The sequence below is a fragment of the Sarcophilus harrisii genome, chromosome 5 (assembly GCF_902635505.1).
Source record: "Sarcophilus harrisii chromosome 5, mSarHar1.11, whole genome shotgun sequence".
In the NCBI taxonomy this organism is placed as follows: Eukaryota; Metazoa; Chordata; class Mammalia; order Dasyuromorphia; family Dasyuridae; genus Sarcophilus; species Sarcophilus harrisii.
Genome location: NC_045430.1, coordinates 145,359,571 through 145,384,536, shown reverse-complemented (window position 1 = coordinate 145,384,536; position 24,966 = coordinate 145,359,571). Strand labels below are relative to the sequence as shown.

The following is a 24,966-nucleotide window of genomic DNA, read 5'->3' as shown; positions in this document are numbered from 1 at the left end:
TTCAGAGAATCATGAGGTAATCTATATGAGCTGATGCAAAGTGAAGTAACCAGAAAGGAGAAAACATTATATTTGACTAAAACAATGTAAAAACAAACAGCAGCAGAAAAAACAAACAAATAAAACTGAACATTCTGCAATTATAATCACCATTATTACACCAAAACTAGAGTTGAGAAAATATATCCATTCTTTGTTATATGAAGACTATATGAAGTTATATGAGACTATTGCTATGAGATCCTGCACATACTAAAAGTCTATGGGTTTGTGATTTGCTTAGCTGGTCTGATTTTTTTTTGTCTTTCTTTTCTTAAAAATTCTTTGTTATTATATAATGAATAGTATTCTGGTTGGAGGGAAGAGGTATGTTTGAAAGTGAAGATGATATAAAGGCAAAAGTTAACAACATTTTTTTTAAAAAAGAATCAATTCATAAAAAAGGAACATAGGGTCACATGAAGGTACCATCTGTGTCTATACTAGCCAACATAACTCTTCAAATATATTCTCTTCACCTTTCACCCTAGATTGACTGATATAACCTCAGTTTAAAGGAATCTTGCTTCCACCAGGTGGTAGAGTTCTGATGGTACCACTTTAAGGCTTCCATCTGGCCTCCCAACAGGTCTATGTTTTCCATATATCTGGATAGGTGGTGGTGTATAAAAGGAATTAACATCTGGGAGGTGAGATGGCCCACTTTTTCCTTATCTCCTTCCTTGCCATTCTTGTAATTCTCAATTCCATTGTCATTTCTAGAATCCCTTTCTGGACTTCAGCTTGGCTGGGAAGCACTTAAGAATACTGGAGTAATGGTTATCAAGGGAAAAAAAGATACCCAGCTCCAATTTTTTCTACTCACACAGAGGGTAAAGTCTAGACTCTTGACAGTCCTACTCTCTGCCAGTCTATCATGTCCAATTTGAAGCACAGATGTTCTTCCAAGTAAGAATTATGAATGGATGAATAAGCTGCTCACCCAGAATTCAACTCTACTCTTACCATTCCATGACCTGCTCAGCACAGTAAAATCTACATGCTGGTCTACAACTTGCTCCCTCCTTCTTTATTTTAGAATCAAAGATAATAAGTTAGATAAGACATTAGGGATTTATTCTAACCCTAAGTCTCAGAGAAGTGAAATGACTTTCTAAGAGTCACATAGCTAATAAATATCAGAGGCAGGATTTGAAGTCAGATCTTTCTGACTCCAAAGCTAGCAATCTCTTCACTATACTATGCTGACTTTCTAGTAAGCAGGGTTAGTATCTCTTTAAATCACTTTCTCTAGCACACATTTTCTACCCTTAGGCAAATGCTCACTTTGACATTAATGTTAGGGCCATATTATTGTTCTAGTTGGAGTCTGGTATAAAGAGAGCTAAAACATAAGCCAGAAGACCTAAATTTCATAGAAGCTCTATTCCTATTAATTTAAAAAGTTGTAAGAACATTTGGATCTGCAGTAAAAAGAGAATTAAGTTCTTAATTCTGGCATTGGCAGAGATCTGTGCCATGCTAAGTCTTACATAGTTCTCTTTAAGTGAGCTTTTAGTCCTTCCTGTAATTTTCAATGGAGAGGCAGGAAAATACATTGGAGAAAATAAAGATCACTATATAAGAAAAGGTAGAAATGTTTAAAGAGGAATCCCTCTTCTTAAATAGGATTTATTTAAGTTACAAAAGCTTCTTTGTAAGACTAAATAATTTACTATTGAAGCATAGCCATGATTAAAAAGACCTAGAGTAACAAAAGGCCTTTATAATTTTTTTAGCATGATAAGTAGATTGTATTGTAAAAGTGAGCAGCTGACCAAGTATGCATCTGTTACCTACATATAATATTATGAAGAGCTATTAGATATAGACAATTCAGCATAACACTTGCTGTGAGAAACTGCTATTGATTCAAGTGAGATATTGGTATCCAACGTGATTATCAGGTACTTCATCGAAATGCAAGTAGTTTTTGGATATGAGGGGAATTTGGAAAAGAATAAAGAATAAATAAATGTGCTGCCAGGCTGAAAAATTACTACCTCTGCCTTAAAATTGGTGATATTGGTAAACTAATAAAAATTTGCTATTATATAAAACTGTTGTCAAATTGTCCAAGGCAAAGGCCAAAGGAGTTCCTTATATAGTTCAATGTAAAAAGCAAATTTGCTCATTTTAGGAAGAAAATATATCACCAATTTTTACCTCCATGTCTCAAATTCTACACATACATATGAACACACATACATGTGTTTATATATATATATATATGTATGTGTGTGTGTGTGTGTAAATTCATCATGTATGGGCTAGATCTTGCAGTGAATAAAGTGCAAAGTCTTGAGTCAGAAAGATCTCAGTATAAATCCAGCATCAGGTGCTTCCTACCTGTGTGATTCTGAGAAAGTCACTATTTGCTTTACTTTCTTCATCTTTAAAATGGGGATAAAAATAGTACCTACCTCTAGGTGGTTATAAGGATAAAATGAAATGAGGATAAAATGAAATTGAACACTTAGTCAATGCCTGACACCATCAGAGGAAGAGATTTCCAAATCAAAGCAAGGTTAGATTTCTCTGATTAGTATCCTTGGTCCCTGCAACTGACGACATCAACTCTATTAAATAGTGTGTGTTGACTCTGAACAGACTGAGTCAGCCACTGTTCAGTAAACTTGAGAGAGGGGCTACTGCCAAGCTTGCTTGAAGTCCAATTGGATATGGACTTTGAAAATTAGTCAGCTTCTAAGATAAAATGAAAACAAAATCAATAAAAATGATATAATTTCCAACTTATTTGCAAAACAGCCAAAAAGAAGATATTTACCTATTATGTACTTGATATAGGCAAGGTACTAGGCTTAATATAGGATAGAAAGACAAAAAAAAACAAGCAAAAAAAAACTTTCCCTCATGAACATTACATTCTATTTGGAGATGCAACTTATAAGTAAAAATAACTTACTGCTACAGAGAGGTGAAAACAAGATAATCTGAGGGTGGAACAAATACCCAAAACTAGGAGGATAAAAAAGACTTCATAGAGGAGAGGGCTTCATATTTCCAGAAGTTGAAATATGAAGGAAAATAAGGATTTTAAGAGGTGGTGATGCAAAGGATATTAATTCCAAGCTGCCATAACTTATTCAACAAGGTACTACAAATCCTAAACTGTATAGTTCAGAAGTTTTTAATGTAGGGTCCACCAACTTAAAAAGAAATAGAAAAAAACGATGGGCAGGGTAATATCAGAAAAGTCTGGAAACAATTATATGAACAGATGCTGAGTGAAATGAGCAGAACCAGACCATTGTATATAGAAACAGCAAGATTATGTGATGATCAACTATGACAGACTCAGCTCTTCTCAGCAATATAAGGATCCAAGACTTGGGAAAGAAATGAAATCCTCATCCAGAAAGAGAACTGTGGAGATTGAATGTGAATCAAAAAATACTGTTTTCACTTTTTTTGTTTGTTTTTTCCTAAATAAAACACTATTGAAATAGTGAAATAGATAGAAATAGATGGAGATAAGTAGCTGTACTTTGGTATAATTGATTTCCTTTGTAATTCTATGGATTTTATTCACTGCATTTAATAATATTACTCTGAAAAAGGGCTGAAAAATACATTTTTACCAGACTGTCAAGAAGACACAAAGATAATTAAGAAAACCTACTGAAGGGAGTGATTGTAATAACTAAGAAAATTAGTGTCAATAAAAGACAATACAATAAAAAACAACCATCAAAAGAAGGGAAGAATAATTTCTAAGGTAGAAATGGGCATGACTACCTTTCTCATAGATAACATGAATCTTAGGATCAGTATGAATCTCAGGAGTCAGTTATTATAATTTTTGAAGCATGAAATCTCTTCTACAATATCTCTAACAAATAATCTTCCATTTTCTGCTTTGAAGAGCCCTAATGCTGAAGAATTCACTTTTCCTTATAGGAATGCATAATCTACACTTTTATATTCATCTTTAGTTGAATTTCTTTAAATGTCTAAGACATCTTTTAAACGTGTCCTTTCAATAGTTTGGGTTCATCAGAAAGACCCTCTTGTGCTCTCACCAGTCTTCCCTATCTCAATTTCTACCCTTCTTAAGCTACCTTTTCTTTTAGATCTCCACACTGGAGGTCTAATCAATATGTCCAATATTTCCATGATTACCTAAGAGTGTTTCTGATTAAGATATTTTCCTGCAATTCATCTTGATTTTGTACATTGTCCTTTCCCCATTGCTATATTATTTATATTAGAATAGTATCTGTTGGTCAGAAGAGATTTGTTTAAAAAAAATGGAGACTGAGATCATTAACATGACTGGATCAGAGCAGAAACCTAATTACAAATATCCAAAAGAAAAAAAAAATAGTGACAGTTAGACTATGATTTTGTTAGACTCTCACTGTCATTCCTGATAGAATTATATTAATCTTCCCCATTTCCTTAAGAAGCAAATGGGAAAACTATTGTGAGGTGGTTCAAGAACTTCGGAGAAAAGCATTAAATACTTAAATACTTCACAAAATCACAAAGTCATGAATGCCCTGTTTATTCATCATCAATCTGTCCATCCCTCCTTCATCCACTTCACATCTGGTTCTCTCCTAAAGTAATCTAGCAAAAGCTCAAATCAATGAGGGGGCATGATAATAAATCTGATGAACCATCTTTCATCACACTCTACTTTACTGTTATATAAAGTATATTAGGAGATATGAGGAAACTAACTGAATACAGTGCATTCACATTCACATCCATTCACAGTGCAATTCATGGGCAACTCTGAATTTATCTAAGCATTTACTCTCTATTTCTCTCTTTGTTTCATGATGAACTGAACTCTCATACTATTCTTACTCTCTATTCAGAAACTTATGAGTCCAAAAGCATTCACTCACTCAAATTCATTCTCCCTGATCATTAGCTCTTAAAATCTATGTATTCATTTTAAACACCAAAGTCTGGATGTGGTAGCCCACATTTCTTGATCTTGGGAATTCTGAGCAGCAGTAGATAGTACTTCACTAAGGTCATCATCAATAAGATAGTTCTAGGACCAGGAGGTCACCAGGTTGTCTAAGGAAACTCAAAGTGATCCACAATGGAGACAGAACAGTTCAATGCTCCCTTGCTTTTCAGTGGTAGAAATGGATCTGTATAAGTCCTATATTCTCACCTGGGCGAAATGGAAAGTTTGTTATTCAGTCATTTTTCTGTTGTGTCTGATTCTGTGACCATATTTGATGTTTTCCTGGCAAAAATACTGGAGTGGTTTTTCATTAACTTCTCCAATTAATTTTACAGGTAAGGAAACAGATGAGAATAAGGGGTAATGCCCAGAGTCAAACAATAATATTTGAGGCCAGATTTCAACTCAAGAAGATGAGTCTTTCTGCTTCTGGCACTTTGTCATCATATTGTCTCTGAAATCAGTATTAAAAAAGAAACACAAAAAAACCCCAAAAAAGCCTCCAATGGGAGAATTTCCAACTAACCCACAATCAAAACTAGTTAGTGGTTACTTTCTGACATCTTTAAATAGGTCCAGGAAATCAGGAAATCAATGACCTCTTGGAAAACCTTTTGTTCCAAATTTTCCCCTTCTCCCCACTCTCTGCCCTAGCTAGTAGGGAGTTAAATACATGTTAAATATGTTCAAATATATGTTAAATCCAATATATATATACATATTTATAGTTATCTTGGTGCACAAGAAAAATAAGATCAAGAAGGAAGAAAAACTGAGAAAGAAAACAAAATACAAGCAAATAACAACAGAGAGACTGATAATACTATGTTGTGTTCTATACTCTGTTCCCACAGTTCTTTCTCTGGGTGTAGATGATCTCTTCATCATTGAACAAGTGTAACTGGTTTGATTCATGTCATTCTTGCAGAGAGCCATGTCCATCAAAACTGATCATCTTATAGTCTTGTTGTTGCCATGTATAATGATCTCCTGGTTCTGCTTATTTCACTTAGTATCAGTTCATGTAGGTCTCTTCAAGCCTCTCTGAAATCATTCTGCTTGTTGGTCATTTCTTACAGAACAGTAATATTCCATAGCATTCATATACTACAGCTTATTCAGTCATTCTCCAATTGATGGGCATCCATTCAGTTTCCAGTTTCTTGCCACAAAGAGGGCTGCTACAAACATTTTTGAACATGTGGCTTCCCTTCTGTCCTTTAAGATCTCTTTGGGATATAATCCCAGTAGAAACATTCCTGTATCAAAGGGTATGCAGTTTGATAACTCTTTGAGCATAGTTCCAAACTGCTCTCCAGAAGGGCTGGATCCATTCACAGGTCAGCCAACAATGTATCCTAGTTTTCCCACATCCCCTCCAACATTAGTCATTATTGTTTCCTGTCATCTTAGCCAATCTGACAGATGTGTAGTGATCTCAGATTTGTCTTAATTTGCATTTCTCTGATCAATAGTGATTTGGAGCATCTTTTCATGTGACTACAAATAATTTCAATTTCTTCATCTTAAAATTTTCTGTTTACATTTTTTAACCATTTATGAATTGGAAAATGGCTTGAACTATTATAATTTTGAGGCATTCTCTATATATTTTAGAAATGAAGTCTTTATCAGATCTTTGGATGTAAAAATGTTTTCCTAGTTTATTGCTTCCCTTCTAATCTTGTCTGCATTAGTTTTGATTGTACAAAACTTTTTAACTTAATATAATCAAAATTATCTATTTTGTGGTCAATAATGATTTCTAATTCTTCTTTGGTCACAAATTCCTTCCTCCTTCACAAATCTGAGAGGTAAACTATCCTATGTTCTTCTAATTTGTTTATAATGTCATTCTTTATGTCTATATCATAAACCCACTTAGACCTCTCTTGGTATATGGTGTTAGGTGTGGGTCTATGTCTATTTTTTGCCGTAGTAGTTTCCAATTTTCCCAACAGTTTTTGTCAAATAGTGAATTCTTATCCCAAAAGCTGCGGTCTTTGGGTTTGTCGAATACTAGATTTCTATGGTCATTGACTATTTTGTTCTGTGAAACTAACCTATTCCACTGATTAACTTCTCTATTTCTTAGCTAATACTAAATGGTTTTGATGATTGCTTCTTTATAATATAGTTTTATATCTGGTACAGCTAGACCACCTTCATTTGCTTTTCTCTTCATTAATTCCTTTGAAATTCTTGACCTTTTTGTTTTACCAGATGAATTTTGTCATTTTTTCTAGGTCAGTAAAATAGTTTCTTGGGAGTTTGGTATAGCACTAAATAAATAGATTAATTTAGGTAGTATTATCATCTTTATTATATTTACTTGACCTATTAATATTTTTCCAATTGCTTAGATCTAAGGAATGTGTTTTGTAGTTTTGGTCATATAGTTCCTGACTTTTCCTTGGCAAATAGATTCACAAACATTTTATACTATCAAGTTATTTTAAATGGAATTTCTCTTTGTATCTTGCTGTTGGATTTTTGTTAGTGATGTGTAAGAATGCTGATGATTTATGTGGATTTATTTTGTATCCTGCAAATTTGATAAAGTTGTAGATTATTTCTAATAGCTTTTTAGTTGATTCTCTGGGGTTCTCTAAGTATACCATTAGAGTGGTACAAAGAGTGATAATTTGGTTTCCTCATTACCTACTCTAATTCTTTTAATCTCTTTTTCTTCTCTTACTGACAAAGCTAGCATTTCTAATACAATATTGAATAGTAATGGTGATAATGGGCAACCTTGTTTCACCCCTGATCTTATTGGGAATGGTTCCACTTTATCCCCATTAGAGATGGTTTTAAATAGATGCTACTAGCTATTTTAAGGAAAAGTCCATTTATTCCTATACTCTCTAGTGTTTTTAATAGGAATGGATGTTGAATTTTATCAAATGTTTTTTATGCATCTATTGAAATAATCATATTTTTTTTGTTATTTGGTTACTATTATAATCAATTATGCTAATAGTTTACCTAATATTGAACCAGCCCTGCATTCCTGGTACAAATCCTAATTGGTTGTGGTTTGTTATCCGGGGGATGATTTTTTGTAATCTCTTTGTTAATATTTAAGATTTTTGCATCAATATTCATTAGGGACATCATCCTACCTGGTTTAGGTATCATAAAAGGAATTTGGTAGGACTCCTTCATTCCCTATTTTTTCAAATAGTTTATATAGTATTGGAGTTAATTGTTCTTTAAATGTTTGATAGAATTCAAATGTAAATCCATCTGGTCCTGGGTATTTTTACTCAGAGATTGGTTAGTAGCTTGCTCTATTTCTTTTTCTAAAATGGGATTATTTAAGTAATTTATTTCCTCTTTTGTTTATCTGGGCAATTTATATTTTTGTAGGTATTCCTCTATTTCACTTACATTATCAAATTTATTGGCACAAAGTTGGGTAAAACAATTTCTAATTATTGCTCTAATGTCCTCCTCATTGGTGGATAGTTCTCCCTTTTCATAATTAGATTTTTCTCTTTCGTTTTTCTAATCAAATTAACTAAAGGTTTATCTATGCTGTTTTTTTTCATAAAACCAACTCTTAGTTTTATTTATTAATTCAATAGTTTTTTTTTACTTTCAATTTTATTGATCTCTCCTTTTATTTTTAGATTTTCAAGTTTGGTATTTGATTGGGGTTTCTAATTTGTTCTTTTTCTAGCTTTTTCAGTTGCAAGCCCAATTCATTGATCTTCTCTTTATTTTATGCAAGTAAGCATCTAGAGATATATAATTTCCCTTTATTACAGTTTAGGCTGCATCCCCAAAACTTTTTGGTATGTTGTCTCCTTATTTTTGCTTTTGGTTGATCTGAGATGAAGATAGTTACCCCTACTTTTTTAACTTCACCTGAAGTATAATAGATTCTGCCAGCCTTTCCTCTTTACTCTGAATGTATCACTCTGCTTTAAATGTATTTCTTGTAAACAACACATTGTAGGATTCTGGCTTTTAATTCAGTCTACCATCTGCTTACACTTTATGGAAGAGTTCACCCCATTCACATTTATGGTTAAAACTACTAATTCTGTATTTCCTGCCATCTTATTAACCCCAAATTATACTTTTCTCTTTCCTCTTCTCCTTTCCCTAATTCCCAGTATTTCACTTATGAGCATTACTTGCCTCAAGCAGTCCTCCCCCTTACAGACCCTTCCCTTCCTTTTTCTTAAACCTTTTCCCTACTATTTCTGTTTTCCCTTCTAGTTAGCCTACCCCTTCTCTTTTCCCCTTTCCCCTTCCACTTTTCTATAGAATGAGAGAAGTTTCTCAGTGAAACCAAATATATCTAGTATTTTTTCTTGAGCTGAAGCTGATGAGAGTAAAATTCACACAATATTCACGATCCTCCCTTCTTTCTCTCAATTATAATAGATTTTCTTTGCCTTTTCCTGAGATGTAATTTCCCTCATTTAACTTGTACTTTCCCCCTTTTTTTCTGTTACAATCCCCTTTCCATCTCTAGGTTCTTTTTTGTATTATAATAGTAAAATCAGATTATGCATGTACTTTCTATGTATACCCATAACAGAAATACAGTTCTCATGAGTTTTTTTTTTTCTTTTTTCCTTTTTATGCTTCTCTTAAGTTCTATATTTGGAGATCAAAATTTTTTTTTAGCTCTGGTCTTTTCATCAAAAATAGATGGAATTCACCAGTTTCATTGAATGTCCATCTTTTTTCCTGAAAGAAAATGCTCAGTTTACCAGGGTAATTTATTCTTGGCTGCATTTCAAGTTCTTTGCTTTACAGAATATCAGATTCCAGGCCCTTCCTTTAAAGTGGTAGCTGCTAGGTCTTGAGTAATCTTTATTGTGCCTTCTCAGTATTTGAATTGTTTCTTTTTGGCTGCTTGTAATATTTTTTCTTTGGTCTGATAGTTCTGAAATTTAGCCATGATATTCCTTGGGTTTTAATTTTGGGGTCTCTTTAAGGAAGTATTCAGTGAATTCTTTCAATGGCCATTTTAACTTCCAATTCTATGATATCTGGGCAGTTCTCTTTGATGATTTCCTGAAAAATAGTGGCTAGGCTCTTTTTGTCATCATGTCTTTCAGCGAGTCCAACAATTCTTAAATTGTTTCTCCTAGATCTGTTTTCCAAGTTGTTTTCCCAGTTAGGTATTTTACATTTTTTTCTTTTTTTTGGTTTTGCTTGACTGATTCTTGTTGTCTCATTGAATTATTCATTTCCATTTGTTCATTTCTGAATTTTAGTGAATTATTTTCTTCATTTACTTTTTTTACTTCTTTTTGTATTTGTTCAATTGAATTTTTAAATGAGTTACTTTCTTTTTCCATTTCACAAATTCTGTTTTTTAAGGAGTTATTTTCTGTTTCTGTTTCACAAATTGTTTTTAAGGAGTTATTTCCTTTTTTTGTTTCACAAATTCTGTTTTTCTGGGAGCTGCTTTCTTTTCCCATTTTATCAAATCTATTTTTAATGAGTTATATGACTTTTCCAAACCCTCTTGCAAAGTTTTCATTTCCTTTCCCCATTTTTCTTCTATCTCTTTTTAAAGATCCTTTTAAAATTTCTTCTAGGAGAGCCTTATGTGGGGACCAGATTATATCACCTTTTGGAGCTTCATCTAGAGAAATCTGCCTTTAGCCTCCTCAGGATTTGGAATCTGTTCTTCTCTTTCACCGTAAAAGCTATCATCAGAGTTCTCTTTACTTTTTTACTCATTTTTTAAAAATGTTAAGTTCTGTTTTTAGGGCAAGGAAGGTTTTCCAAGCTTCCTCTACCAGCAGTTGTCCTCCATAAGTGGCTGTAGTTGCACTGAGTCAGTGCTCAATGACTTCTGGTGCTGGGTGAGCATGGCCAGGTCATATGAGATTCTGGTGTTTCAGGGTTCACTATTGACCTTTTGTGTTTGTGTTGGATGCTTTCTAACTTCTCTGCTTATTTACTGGCTTGCAACCAGGGCAGAGTAGCCAATACTGCTATAGATTCCTTCCCATAGATTCTCCATCCAACAGAGTTCACACTGCCCTGTGGAGACCGCACACAGCTCTGGGGACTCTATGCTGTTTGTGCTGGAGTTTGTGCTCAGCTGCTTGTAATTGACTGCCTCCTACCCATTTCCAATTGAAACAGACCTTTTTCTGGTCTGTTTCTTTCCTGTAGATTCTCCACTACGTGGAGTCTGCATCACCACATGAAGTCTGCACCATCAAATGGAGTCCTCACCACCCTGGGACTCTGTACTATCTGCACTGGCATTTGTGCTCAACTGTGTGCACTTAGCTGCAACCCTCCTGTTTCCAATTGAAACAGTCCTTTTCTGGTGATCTTAGAAATTATCTTCTGTTGTTAATTTGTTGCACTCCCAATATTTGTGGAGTCCAGGGCTAATTCAGAGGCTGAATTTGCTAATTAGTCTGAGGATTGTAGGAAAAGGTCAGAAAGAAATGTGTGTCCTCTGTGCCATCTTGGCTCCACCTCCAGAAGTTACAACAACAACTTTCTGATCACAAGTCACTTTATAAACTGAAACAAATAACTGACTAGTAAATACTAATTTCTAGAAATTAGTCACTATTGAGTGACTGAGTAATTAAATAACAGTTATAATTTGCTGTATGGCTTCAGAATATATCTTCTATGCCTATTATTGGAATGAATAAATCAGTGAAAATTAATTGCCAATACTGGAAACTCAGTCTAAAATATGTGCCCTGATTGTGCTAGACCAGCAATACTCATGCTCATCCCATAAGAAAATGAATATCATCCACTGAGTTGTAAAAGTAGGGGAAGGGAACAACCACTTATAAAGCACTTACTATATGCCAGCACTTTCCTAGGTACTTTACAAATATTATCTCATTTGATTATCACAACTATCCTAGGAAGTGATAGCTTATTATTCCCATTTTACAGATGAAGATACTGAGATGAACAGAGGTTAGATGATTTATCCAAGTTATATAGCCTGCAAGTATCTAAGACAGAATTTTAAGTCAGGTTTTTCTTATACTAAGATTAGCATTCATACCCACTGTGACACCAGCTGCCTAATTAGATGGGAAATTAAGATTCTCAGCACCATAAAGAAGCAATGATTGAGACAATAATGGTATGTCCTATTTATGTAGCATTTTAAAGTTGACAAAGTTCTTTCCTTACATTTCTGTGAAACAGTGAGTAATGAGTATCCCCATTATACAGATGGGAAAACTGAAACAGAGAATTTAGATGACTTAGGGAGTGGTGGGAAAGACATTTGGACCTAGGTCTTTTAACTCTAAATTTGGTCCCCTTTCTCCTTGAAGAAAGATAACTGCTTAAGATTAGAAATACTATCTTGCAAAAGAATCTGGGCCTTCAGTCTATTATCTCAATGTTCTACAATTAAAAATGGGATGTGAGGGAAATAAAGAAGAAAGTAGTAGTTTAAAAATCAAAACAAAACATCAGTATCCGTAATGTCAAACTGTAGTCATGGGGGAGACTTTTTGAAGAGAGAAAATTGATTTTCCCTTTTATGAAATAGAAACTCACAAATTTCAATTCAACTTAAATTAGCTGCAGTGGGAAAACTTGGAATATCATATCTGGAGAATGTCTCAATAAATTATTGGACCTTTCAGTTGCTATGGTTTTAAGGCACATTTCTTCATAATAATTTTTAATGAGCTCATACTAGCATTATTTATAGCATTTGAAAATAATTCTTGGAATGTATGGAATTTTTAATCCAAATTCTAGGAAATCTTGTGACTTTTGGGAACTATAGTAATCCAATTCAATGAAAATTTATTAAGCCTTTTCAAATAACAAGGTATCTTACAAGGACATCTATCTAACTAGCTAGTTGGGTAGCTATCATCTATTTCCATATTGATAGATAGGTAAATAGATAGATAGATAGATAAACAGACAGATAGATAGATAGGACAGAGGCCCTATCTGCAAAGAGAGTACAGTTTTATGGGGAGGAGAGGAAAACATACAAATAAATGATTGTGATACAAAGGAGAATGACAAAAGTATGAAGGTGATTTTCAGGCCAAGTAGTATGAGAAGTATGAAAAGGGAGAGATTACATTTAATTTCATTAATTACATTACATTAGGTGAGGTTTCATAAAGTAGGGAACATTATATTTGGGCCTTCAAGGAAAGGAGGGAAGGATTTTGACAGCCAGAGATAGGCAAAAAAAATTAATTTCAGGGGTGGAAGATGTTATGAAACAAGATAGAGAGGTAGAACAGGACAAGTTAAGAACAGTAATTGTACTGTAAATGTACTGTTTGATTGGAACATAGATTATTTGAAAGGGCATGAATGAGGTTGCATAGATTTGTTACATTTTAGATGGTCTAGATTGCCAAATTAGGAATTTGTGATTTATTTCCTGAACAATGGAAAGCTTTTGCAAATTTCTTAGTAGAGAAGTTATATGACCATAAGAACATATTTTGGAAATTACTTAGTGATTCATATAATGGATGGATTGAAATGTGAAGACAGTGGCGGCTGGAAGACCCATTAGAAAACTACCATACTATTCTTAGACAAGAAGAGAAGAAAGCTCAAGTCTGAATTAAGATATTTGCAAGAGGATGAAGAAGAAGTCTGAATGAAAAGATATTTCAGAAAAACTGACAAAATATGCAAAAGATTGGATATGTGTGGTGGAGGAGGAAGATCTTAGGATGACTTCAAGATCATTGGCATGAAGACTTTGAGGTTAATAGTAACAAATAGATAGAAAAGAGAAAATTCTGAAAGCCCTGTGAGCCATTATAATTGACCCAATAAGGTATGAAAATGTAAAGCAGAGGGGTGATGCATCTTGTTTCTCAGTCCTCCTGAAAAAATATGATCTGAATTATAAAACTATGGTTTAGGCTTGGTATTTATCAAATCTCAGATTTTAATCCTTGAGTCTCAACATCAGACTTCACATAAAATTTTTAACTGTCAAAAGGAGGTGAAATATTTGCAAACATCTTTACATACCTACCAATATTCAATTCAAAAATATTTGACAATACATAATTGATACCTTATGGTGACTTTTTTCTTTGCCAAAAATGCATTTATTAAAATTTACTATAGTTTACTTCTGATATGAACGACAGCAAACAAAGATCTGACAACATATTTATGAAATAAAAACACACCATGCTGTTTTTTAAAGAGAGAATTATAGATGCAGAGATAGGAGGGACCTTAAAACTCATCTAGTTCAAATTATTCATGTATAAATGAGGAATGGGGACCCAAAAATTACATTACTTGACTTGGTTACATGCATGATAAGTGAGAAAGATTTCTGAATTCTCTCCATTCAAATTCATTGTGCTTCCCATTGTACCAGAAAGTTGCTATTTTGATATTTATTTAAATTATTTATACATCATCTAGTACATAATGAAAACATAATGTGAAAACATTGTGAAAAATAATTAAAAGCACCCAAATACCTGTGCAATTAAAAAATCATTATATGAGACCTAGGGATATTTCCCTCATTTCTGAATATACCATCAGAATCTGAAATCTAAGATCTAGTAAGCTATTTGGGCTCTTGCGGGGAAAGAGAATTTAATATGCTTTCTTTGCAAAAGAGCCTACTCTGTTTTGAGGAGCGATATCACTGTTGATAGTTAATGAAGGGAAAAGAGGGACACACAAAAAATGTGGTATAGTGGGAAAAAAATGAATCTCAAATCTGAGTTTCAGTTCCAGGCTCTGCCTTTAATCAGTTGAATGGCTTTGATTAAGTTACTTAATTTCTTAGGTCCACAGGTGCTTGGTTGGTCAAAAGATGAAGAGAAGGATCTCTAAAGTCCTTTTCTACTTTAACCTTTTGTTCGAAGCATAAAATTTCTTTGCTACAATAAAGAAGCAGTATTCATGGGGGAAGATTACATTTGGGTCTTGAAGGAAAGTAGGGAAGAATTATGACAGCCAGACATAGGCAAAAAGAAATTAATTTCAAGTATGGCAGATGTTATGAAACAAGATCCATGTCTGGCTTGAGATTTTCTTCCAGTATATACTGAACAAGAAGAGATGTTTCAGGAAATAGGAAGTGGAACATTTCAATTCACTTTCAAAAAGAATTTTTTAATGTTAATTAATGCTATTTTCATTGGCTTTAGGGCTTGAAGAGGCCTTAGAGATTCTCTAATATCATAACTCTCAGATTGGGGAAAAGGATAGTGGGAACCAGAAGCATTTTTATTAAATCACAACTCAATTCCACTCATGATGTTAAATGTCTACTATGTTCAAGACTCTGGGGCAAGAGCAAACTTGTCCTTTCATTTCAAAAATTTGCATCCTACCTCCCCAAAACCATACAATAAGTAGCAAAAACAGGATTTAAACTTAGTTTCTCTGAATTATAAGACTTTTCCTACTATTCCACAAGATCACACAAATAATAATGATAATTTAAATAATTTATGCTAATATAACAGCTTCATCATATTTTATTATGAGAAATATGGAAAACTACTGTAACTTTTAACATATCATATATAATCACTATAATGAAATAACATTTTACTAAGGGAATTCCTACAAATCAATAGCAGATTAAAAAGTTAAATCTGGGACTTTTACTCTTATGCTATGTATTATCACTTGCATTGTGAGCTGATTTTGTTATCACTTATTAAGTAAGCTCTAAAAACCCTACACATGTAAAAACTTGGATTTCCTTGTGGAATGGAACTGTCCTAGGTACTGGTGAAGCTTCTTGTTTAAAATGAAGACTTTCCTGATCATATCCTCCTTACTCCCAAGACCAAATGCTTCTCTCTGTAATTATCTGTTACTTAGTATATATTTAATAAATTTAAGAGGCTAGATTAACAACCAGATGTGCATTTTCTATTTATTCCTTATATGCTTATAGATGCATTGGTTATCTTTTCCAATAGAATGAAAGCTCTTTGAGAGTAGGGATTGTTTTATTCCTGTGTTTTTATCTTCAACATTTAGCATAGGGTCTGATGTAGAGTAGGTGTTGAATAAGGCATGACTGATTGATTGACTGATGTATTGTTGAAATACCTAAGATAAAAATTAATGGTAAAAGAAGTGTGCATGAGGAAGAGTTCTGTGAAAACAGTAAACTTTAGTTTTGAATAATTTCTATTATAGAAACAATTTTCTAAATTGGAGATTCTTAGCCTGAAGTCAGTGACCCCTAAGAGATTTATGGATAAACTTCAGGGTGTTTGGGGACTTGAATGGGGAAAATTGCATCTTTATTTTCCCTAGAAATTCTAATGGGATTCTTACTGAATCCTAATTGGCATATAATATTTCCTTTGATCATTTAAAAACATTATTCTGAAAAAAAGGTCTATAGGTTTCCCCAGATAATCAAAGGGGTCCTTGCCAAAAAATAGAAAGATTCAGAATAGAATCTCTTTATATCACAAAAATGATACCTCTTAAAAGAAGGTGACCTGATTAGAGAAAAGAGAAAAAAGCAAGGATTTATTCTGAATTTGTCAAGTATTTCATTTTTGCAAGAGAGACCTTTACATAATTCCCTCTTGCTCTATCCTTTACTCTTTTCCTCCAAGACTTCCCTTTTGATGCTAATCCTTCTTCTCACCCACCCCCAATTATTATTAGTAGAACAACTTATTTTATATTTTCTTTATGGTTTTTACTAGCATGAACATAGAATGCTAAAGACATATCATTGTATGAGTGGATATAAAAGCATTTATTAAATGCCTACTATGCTTATAGCATTAGATAATACAAAAAGTGGTAATTGCTAAGGATGAAAAAAGAATAAAAAGCAAATCAGGACATACTTTTAAGAAGCTCACATTCTAATAGAATGAAACATGATTTCAATGTGGTATCAACTAAGGTGAATATTTTAATTTAGTCATGCAGAAGTCAGCTTAAATGATATCTTGAAAAAGTGTAATTTTGAAAAATAGAAAATTTATTAAAAGGCATTTCATACAATTTGTCAGAAAGGTTCAATAAAAATATAAATCTCGTGTACACAGATATATTTGATTATAACACAATAGTTTTGGGGCAGAGACAGAGATAGGTCACTTGGAACAAAAACATATTTATAAAAGAATCAGGATAAAGTGTATTAGATGAGTGGCTGCAAAGCAATTTCCTACATGCATGTTTTGTTGCTTTAATTTGTGAGCGTTAATACTTGCGAAAAATGTTTGAGTTTTTGGTGATCTACTCACACAAATTGTTCAATCATTTTTACAAATATATATACCAGTCAACTAATTAATCCATCAATGAAATAGTCAAATAGATTATGGAGTATCAGAGAGAAAAATTATCTGAATACATAGAAATCACAATTTTGTCGATTCTTTAAAAAAAGTTTTAAATAGTATCTTTGATACAACAGATACAACTGTATAGCTCCTAAGACTCACCTCTTCCCTCCAGCATTGACTCACAAGAACAAATACCAGTCCAAACATTTATATCTATTAAACATCTAAGAAGTCAGGAATAATAAAACTCCAGAAAAGGACTTAAATAAATATATAGGTTATGAAAGGGAACTGAATGGTTCTATGACTTGACTTTGCTCCTTCACAACAGGATATTAGTTCTGTTTTCACTCACTTTTAAGTGAATTCACACAAGAAATCACATCAAAATGATTAAAGTTAAAAGCAGGGGAGTTATACCAAAAACTTTTTAAAATGCTAGTAGTTTCAGTACAATTGTATACAATTATTTGATACATATTTTTTTCAGACATCTTCACAGTGATCTTTGTCTGGAAATATGCATTACAAACATATAATTTTTTTAATCACTCTGAACCTTCTAAGGTAAGTTTTGCTTAGCTATATGTAATTATGAAAACACTAGACCAATGAACATCTAATTGCATAGACAGACATTGTAATGACTACAAAATATTACATAGTAAAGAGTTGTATAGACATACATAAAGTGGAATCATCTCTAGTAGCCTAATATTAAAATAGAAATTTTCAAAAATTTTCTGTTTAATGATCATAGCTAATTGAATAGATTTTCTTGTCAAGTTAGCAAAATAATATAACTTTGAAATTAACAAGAAAATGAATATTGACAACACAAGTGACAACAAAACAAAATAATTTCCAAATTAAATGATTGTTTTATAGGAGGTGAGATAAAAATAAATTTCCTTGGTTAAATTTTTAGATTTAATTTGTTTTATTCTTAAGATAATATTTGAATTCAAAATTAAATGCAAATCAAAAGGACAAGTTCTTTGTAGGTTACTTGACCTTCTTTAGAAATGAGAGCTGGTTCTATGAAAAAGCCAATAAAATAGATAAGCCTTTGGTAAATCTGATTAGAAAAAGGAGGGAGGAAAATGAAATTAGTAGTCTTAAAAATGAAAAGGGAGAACTTTCCACCAATGAAGAGGAAATTAGAGAAATAATAAGGAGTTATTTTGCTCAACTTTATGTCAATAAATTTGATAACCTAAGTGAAATGGATGACTACCTCCAAAAATACAGACTTCCCAGACTAACAGAGGAGGAAGTAAATTGCTTGAATAGTCCCATTTCAGAAAAAGAAATAGAACAGGCAATTAAACAACTCCCTAAGAAAAAATCCCCAGGACCAGATGGATTTACATGTGAATTTTACCAAACATTTAAAGAACAATTGGCCCCAATGCTATATAAATTATTTGATAAAATAGGGAATGAAGGAGTCCTACCAAATTCCTTCTATGACACAGACATGGTACTGATACCTAAACCAGGTAGGCTGAAAACAGAGAAAGAAAATTATAGACCAATCTCCCTAATGAATATTGATGCTAAAATCTTAAATAAGATATTAGCAAAAAGACTACAGAAAATCATCTCCAAGATAATACACTATGATCAAGTAGGATTTATACCAGGAATGCAGGGCTGGTTCAATATTAGGAAAACTATCAATATAATTGGCCATGTTAATAACCAAATTAACAAAAACCATATGATCATCTCAATAGATGCAGAAAAAGCATTTGATAAAATCCAACATCCATTCCTATTAAAAACACTTGAGAGTATAGGAATAAATGGACTTTTCCTTAAAATAATCAGCAGCATCTATTTAAAACCATCAGTAAGCATCATATGTAATGGAGAGAAACTGCAACCATTCCCAATAAGATCTGGAGTGAAACAAGGTTGCCCACTATCACCGTTACTATTTAATATTGTATTAGAAATGCTAGCTATAGCAATAAGAGCTGAGAAAGAGATTAAAGGAATAAGAATAGGCAATGAGGAAGCCAAATTATCACTCTTTGCCGATGACATGATGATATACTTAGAGAACCCCAGAGATTCTGCTAAAAGTTATTAGAAATAATCCACAACTTTAGCAAAGTTGCTGGTTATAAAATAAACCCACATAAGTCATCTGCATTCTTATATATCACTAACAAAATCCAACAGTCAGAGTTACAAAGAGAAATTCCATTTAAAGTAACTACTGATAATATAAAATATTTAGGAATCTATCTGCCAAGGGAAAATCAGAAACTTTATGAGCAAAATTACAGACCACTTTTCACACAAATTAAGTCTGATCTAACCAATTGGAAAAATATTAAATGCTCTTGGATAGGGCGAGCAAATATAATAAAGATGACAATATTACCTAAACTAATCTATTTATTTAGCGCTATACCAATCAGACTCCCAAAAACTATTTTAATGACCTAGAAAAATAACAACAAAGTTCATATGGAAAAACAAAAGGTCAAGAATTTCAAGGAGAATTAATGAAAAAATCAAATGATGGTGGCTTAGCTGTACCAGATCTAAAATTATATTATAGAGCAGCAGTTACCAAAACTATTTGGTATTGGCTAAGGAATAGATTAGTTGATCAGTGGAATAGATTAGGTTCAAGGGATAAAACAGTCAACAAATACAGCAACCTAGTCTTTGACAAACCCAAAGATCCCAGCTTTTGGGATAAGAACTTACTGTTTGATAAAATTGCTGGGAAAATTGGAAACTAATATGGCAGAAACTAGGCATTGATCCATACTTAACACCATACACCAAGATAAGGTCAAAATGGATTCATGACCTAGGCATAAAGAATGAAATTATTAATAAATTAGAGGAACACAGGATAGTTTACCTCTCAGACCTGTGGAAGGGGAAGGTCTTCATGACCAAAGCAGAACTAGAGATCATTACTGGTCACAAAATACAAAATTTCGATTATACCAAACTGAAAAGTTTTTGTACAAACAAAACTAATGCAGACAAGATTAGAAGGGAAGCAATAAATTGGGAAAATATTTTTACAGTCAAAGGTTCTGATAAAGGCCTCATTTCCAAAATATATAGAGAATTAACTCTAATTTATAAAAAATCAAGCCATTCTCCAATTGAAAAATGGTCAAAGGATATGAACAGACAATTCTCAGATGAAGAAATTGAAACTATTTCTAGTCATATGAAAAGATGCTCCAAGTCATTACTAATCAGAGAAATGCAAATTAAGACAACTCTAAGATACCACTACACACCTGTCAGATTGGCTAAGATGACAGGAAAAATAATGATGATTGTTGGAGGCGATGCGGGAAAACTGGGACATTGATGCATTGTTGGTGGAGTTGTGAACGAATCCAACCATTTTGGAGAGTAGTTTGGAATTATGCTCAAAAAGTTATCAAACTGTGCATACCCTTTGATCCAGCAGTGTTACTACTGGGATTATATCCCAAAGAGATTATAAAGAAGGGAAAGGGACCTGTATGTGCACGAATGTTTGTGGCAGCCCTTTTTGTAGTGGCTAAAAACTGGAAACTGAATGGATGTCCATCAGTTGGAGAATGGCTGAATAAATTGTGGTATATGAATATTATGGAATATTACTGTTCTGTAAGAAATGACCAACAGGATGATTTCAGAAAGGCCTGGAGAGACTTACACGAACTGATGCTGAGTGAAATGAGCAGGACCAGGAGATCATTATATACTTCAACAACAATACTATATGATGACCAGTTCTGATGGACCAGGCCATCCTCAGCAACGAGATCAACCAAATCATTTCTAATGGAGCAGTAATGAACTGAACTAGCTATGCCCAGAAAAAGAACTCTGGGAGATGACTAAAAACCATTACATTGAATTCCCAATCCCTATATTTATGCCCACCTGCATTTTTGATTTCCTTCACAAGCTAATTGTACAATATTTCAGAGTCTGATTCTTTTTGTACAGCAAAATAACGTTTTGGTCATGTATACTTATTGTGTATCTAAGTTATATTTTAATATATTTAACATCTACTGGTCATCCTGCCATCTAGGGGAGGGGGTTGGGGGGGTAAGAGGTGAAAAATTGGAACAAGAGGTTTGGCAATTGTTAATGCTGTATAGTTACCCATGTATATATCCTATAAATAAAAGGCTATTAAATAAAAAAAAAAAAAAAAAAAAAAAAAAGAAATGAGGTCTGATAGGCAGTTCAACTACGGAAGTAAATAAATTACCTGTCTCCATTTTCCCATCTTGAGCAGCAGGTCCATCAGGAATTACACTTTTCACCTGAAGAAATTCATCAGGTTCATCTCCCCCAATGATGGTAAATCCAAAGCCCATGTTGCTCTTTTTCAAGATTGTGCTTAAGAAAGTGCCCTTCAGTTGTGATGCATCCCGGGTGAAAAGCGGCTTTTCTATATTGGTCAAAACAAGTAAAAGAAAAAAAAAACATAATACACACTTAAGCCAAGTCAGAGAGCAGAAGAAAACTAGCCACTAATAGCAACAGAGGTGGTGGATGTGGTGACATTTTTATATTAAGCGAAATAAAGGGGTGGCGGTGGTGTGAGCATTCCAATAGAAACACAGATATTAGTATTCTAGTCTAGACTAAAGCAGATCAGCCATGACAAACTCTTGGACACATTCATCTCAGTTTTGGTCCTGAAATGGGTGGAAGCTGATGGAGAAGTTTGTGGGTTTTTTTTTAACCTTTACAGGCCACTATTGCCATTTAGTAAATCACCTCTCCCAGGACTTAAAGGCAGTATCGACCTAGCACCAAGGAATCCAGAGTTTCTATGATAAATTACAAGGTGTGTCATTGCTATATACAAGAAGGATCAATGGACAAATAACTTTTTTTCTCTCTCAGTGCTAAAGACTGAAAAGTTTGGAGATGATAGGAGCATATATTTCAAATTAGAATGAATCTTATTGACCATTTAGTCCTCATTTTACAGATGAGTTAACTGAGGCTTACAGAGGTTAAATTCTTGGCCACAGTCACGCCTAGTAAGTTGTAGGAAAAGGATTTGAATCAATGTCCTCTGATTCCAAATCCAGCACTCTTTCCTCTGTAACAAGAGGACATAGCAGAATTTTATCAATTAATTGGCATTGCAAAGCCAAGCAATTGAATATGGAGACTGAATTTCTCACTTCCTGTTTTCATGTTTTGAAATGATGGACCTATTATCTACTGAAATATTTACTGACCTGCACATGTTCAAGGTACTTCAAAGGGTGAAAAGCTTATTCATTTAAAAAAAATTTGGCTTTCTGGTTTTAGAACTTATTACTTTAAGGGTAGAAAATATGTGTATTATAAGGCTTAGATAATTCCAATGATACACATAAAGTAACATATCAATACTTTGTTTTACCATTGAAAATTCTCTGGCCTGTATGCATAGCTTTGTTCATCAATACATTGACAATTTATTTTTGGACTATATTTTGTGATAAAACATTTATAATTACATGTATATATGCATTTACAGAGTGAAACTCCTTTACAACATGATGCAGAGAGACCAAATAGTGTCTTTATAAGTTAACTGGGTTGCATTAGACTTTTATCAGCTGTAATGGTTACACTGAATAGAGGGGAATGAACATTATTTAACCAATAGTACATCTAAACCTTAAACAATGAGTTATGTTGCAATAAGGTATTTTGGGGTCTATCTTATCTATCTATCTATTTTTCTATCTTTCTCTATTTCACATTTCTGTCTATCAGAAGCTTCAGGCTTAAATTTTCTTTAAAAAGCAAGTGAAGGAAACATCATCTTTTTTACCTACACAGATTAGCTTTTGTCTTTTACAATGACATTTACAATTGGTGAAATGACAGTCTGGTGACCTTTACATCCATTTTCAATGTGCTACCATGGGGCAGTGTGAAAATTACTAACAGGCAAGAATGGGCCTTCCCAGGCTTCCAGAGCCTCTCTCCAGTGTTTTAATTTGTGAGAAAAAGTACTAAAAAAAAAAATAGGTGAAAAGGTCGTGATGCAACTTATCCCACTACTTGGTACAATAGTGTAGCTAGGCCCAACAAGCGGCACTGGGACATACCATACAGACTGTACTTTCCAGCATTGTCGCGCCGATAGTAAGACAAGTCATTCACGCTGCGAGACCGCTCAAGTGCAGGGCGTGGGTGAACATATTTAGGCCTAGGTAATGTCGATGAAGAGCTGTCTACTGTTACAAAGGAGAACAAGCCTCATTCTTGGGCTAGGTCTTTTGTGAACAAAAAACAAAACAAAACAAAACAAAACAAAAAAAAAACTTACGCGTCTCTATGAATCCCGACAATTTATAGTACTGTTCGGTCAAAGCCCATTAATCTTCACCCTAGCAACATGCTGTCAACTCCTATAAAATAATGCTCGAAGCCCTAATTTAATCTGTGGTTGCTAGATGCATTAGTTTATAATCATAGTAAACACCGGCTAAAGCTAATAGAGAAAAAAAAGCCAATCAATCATTCTAAAGAGTCTAAGCTCAAGGCATTTTCCGAACAGTAGGCAGTTTGATAGACAATCCCCCCTCCCTGAGCTGTGATATGCTGACATGGTACTGTACCTCGGAAACCTGGGGCCTGCAAAGGCTTTGTTCCAAGTTCTGTGTTGGGCATGTTATGTTGTTGTAGTTTTCGTTTGGCTTCCAGGACGGGGTTTTCAAATTGTGTTCTTCTATTTATGTGGCTAGAAAATAAAATTTCAAATTAGGAGAAAAAATTGAAAAAATGCCACGTCAGGTGAAGGCATTTCATAGATGTGGTGGGATCAATCTCTAGATGTCTCTATGGCACATATGTATCTGCATGTAGTGAGGGCGATTCAGGATCCCCATGGGAACTTGACATGGGATGCGCAACAATAGAATGATCATTTTTGTATGTGCTTGGCCTCTGCATGTTTCTGTTACAACAGGGACATTTTCATTGGCCTGTATCAACATTGCTGTCCCTAATTTATGCATGATTCAGATCAAATGAGGGCTCGAAGATACGCGTGCTTTCTGATCTACCGTGTCACCCTGTGAAACTTAGAAATAGACCTGTATAAAGAGATAGAGGGAACTCCCAGGTAAGGAAACTCCCTCTACAAATGCAGATAACCACTTACTTTACAACTTAAAAAGTTGTCAAGACACCAAGAGAGTAAGTGACATGGTTGTGGTTCTATGTGATGTTATGTGCCACAGGCAGTATGTGAACTCTGGTCTTCCTGAGTCAATTCTCTATCCACTATTATTTGATAATTTGCCCTAAATGTATCCCATAGATAAAGGACAGCCAGCAAACAGAATTCTTATTGGCTAACTTTGAAGAAAAGGGGGATCATCCATACTTTGCTGAAACCCTTGATGTAAAGGATTGTACTAAATACTTGTGGAGACAAGGTCTAAAATATTGGACAAGAGGAAAGAATATACATTTGGGAATTCAGAGATCAAACTTTGGTTTATATTGAAGGATTTGCAGACCTAAAATGAAGTACCTTAAGAGTCCAGATGGTCAAAACTGAAACTTAAGGGTTAGATTTCATCATAGAACAATTCATTCTCTCTCTTCTTTTCTTTCTCCTCTCTTCTCTCTCCTTTCTCTCTCTCTCTCTCTCTCTCTCTCTCTCTCTCTCTCTCTCTCTCTCTCTTCTCTCTGTCTCTGTCT

The 24,966-nt window shown here is 33.7% G+C and overlaps 1 protein-coding gene across 13 annotated transcripts in view; it reads right to left on the bottom strand.

Moving 5' to 3' along the window:
- The window catches only part of MAGI2 (membrane associated guanylate kinase, WW and PDZ domain containing 2), a 1,604,868-nt gene that overhangs the window by 349,111 nt on the left and 1,230,791 nt on the right, over window positions 1-24,966 (bottom strand). For 8 of the 13 annotated variants that reach the window (XM_031940846.1, XM_031940849.1, XM_031940848.1 and 5 more), the window contains 3 exons: window positions 23,877-23,998; window positions 23,364-23,492; window positions 21,512-21,694 (listed from right to left, as the gene is read on the bottom strand). In XM_031940846.1, coding sequence (XP_031796706.1) covers window positions 21,512-21,694; window positions 23,364-23,492; window positions 23,877-23,998 — 434 coding nt within the window. The remainder of the gene's footprint in view (window positions 1-21,511; window positions 21,695-23,363; window positions 23,493-23,876; window positions 23,999-24,966) is intronic. The other 5 variants (XM_003771464.4, XM_031940851.1, XM_031940855.1 and 2 more) reach the window with 2 other exon arrangements.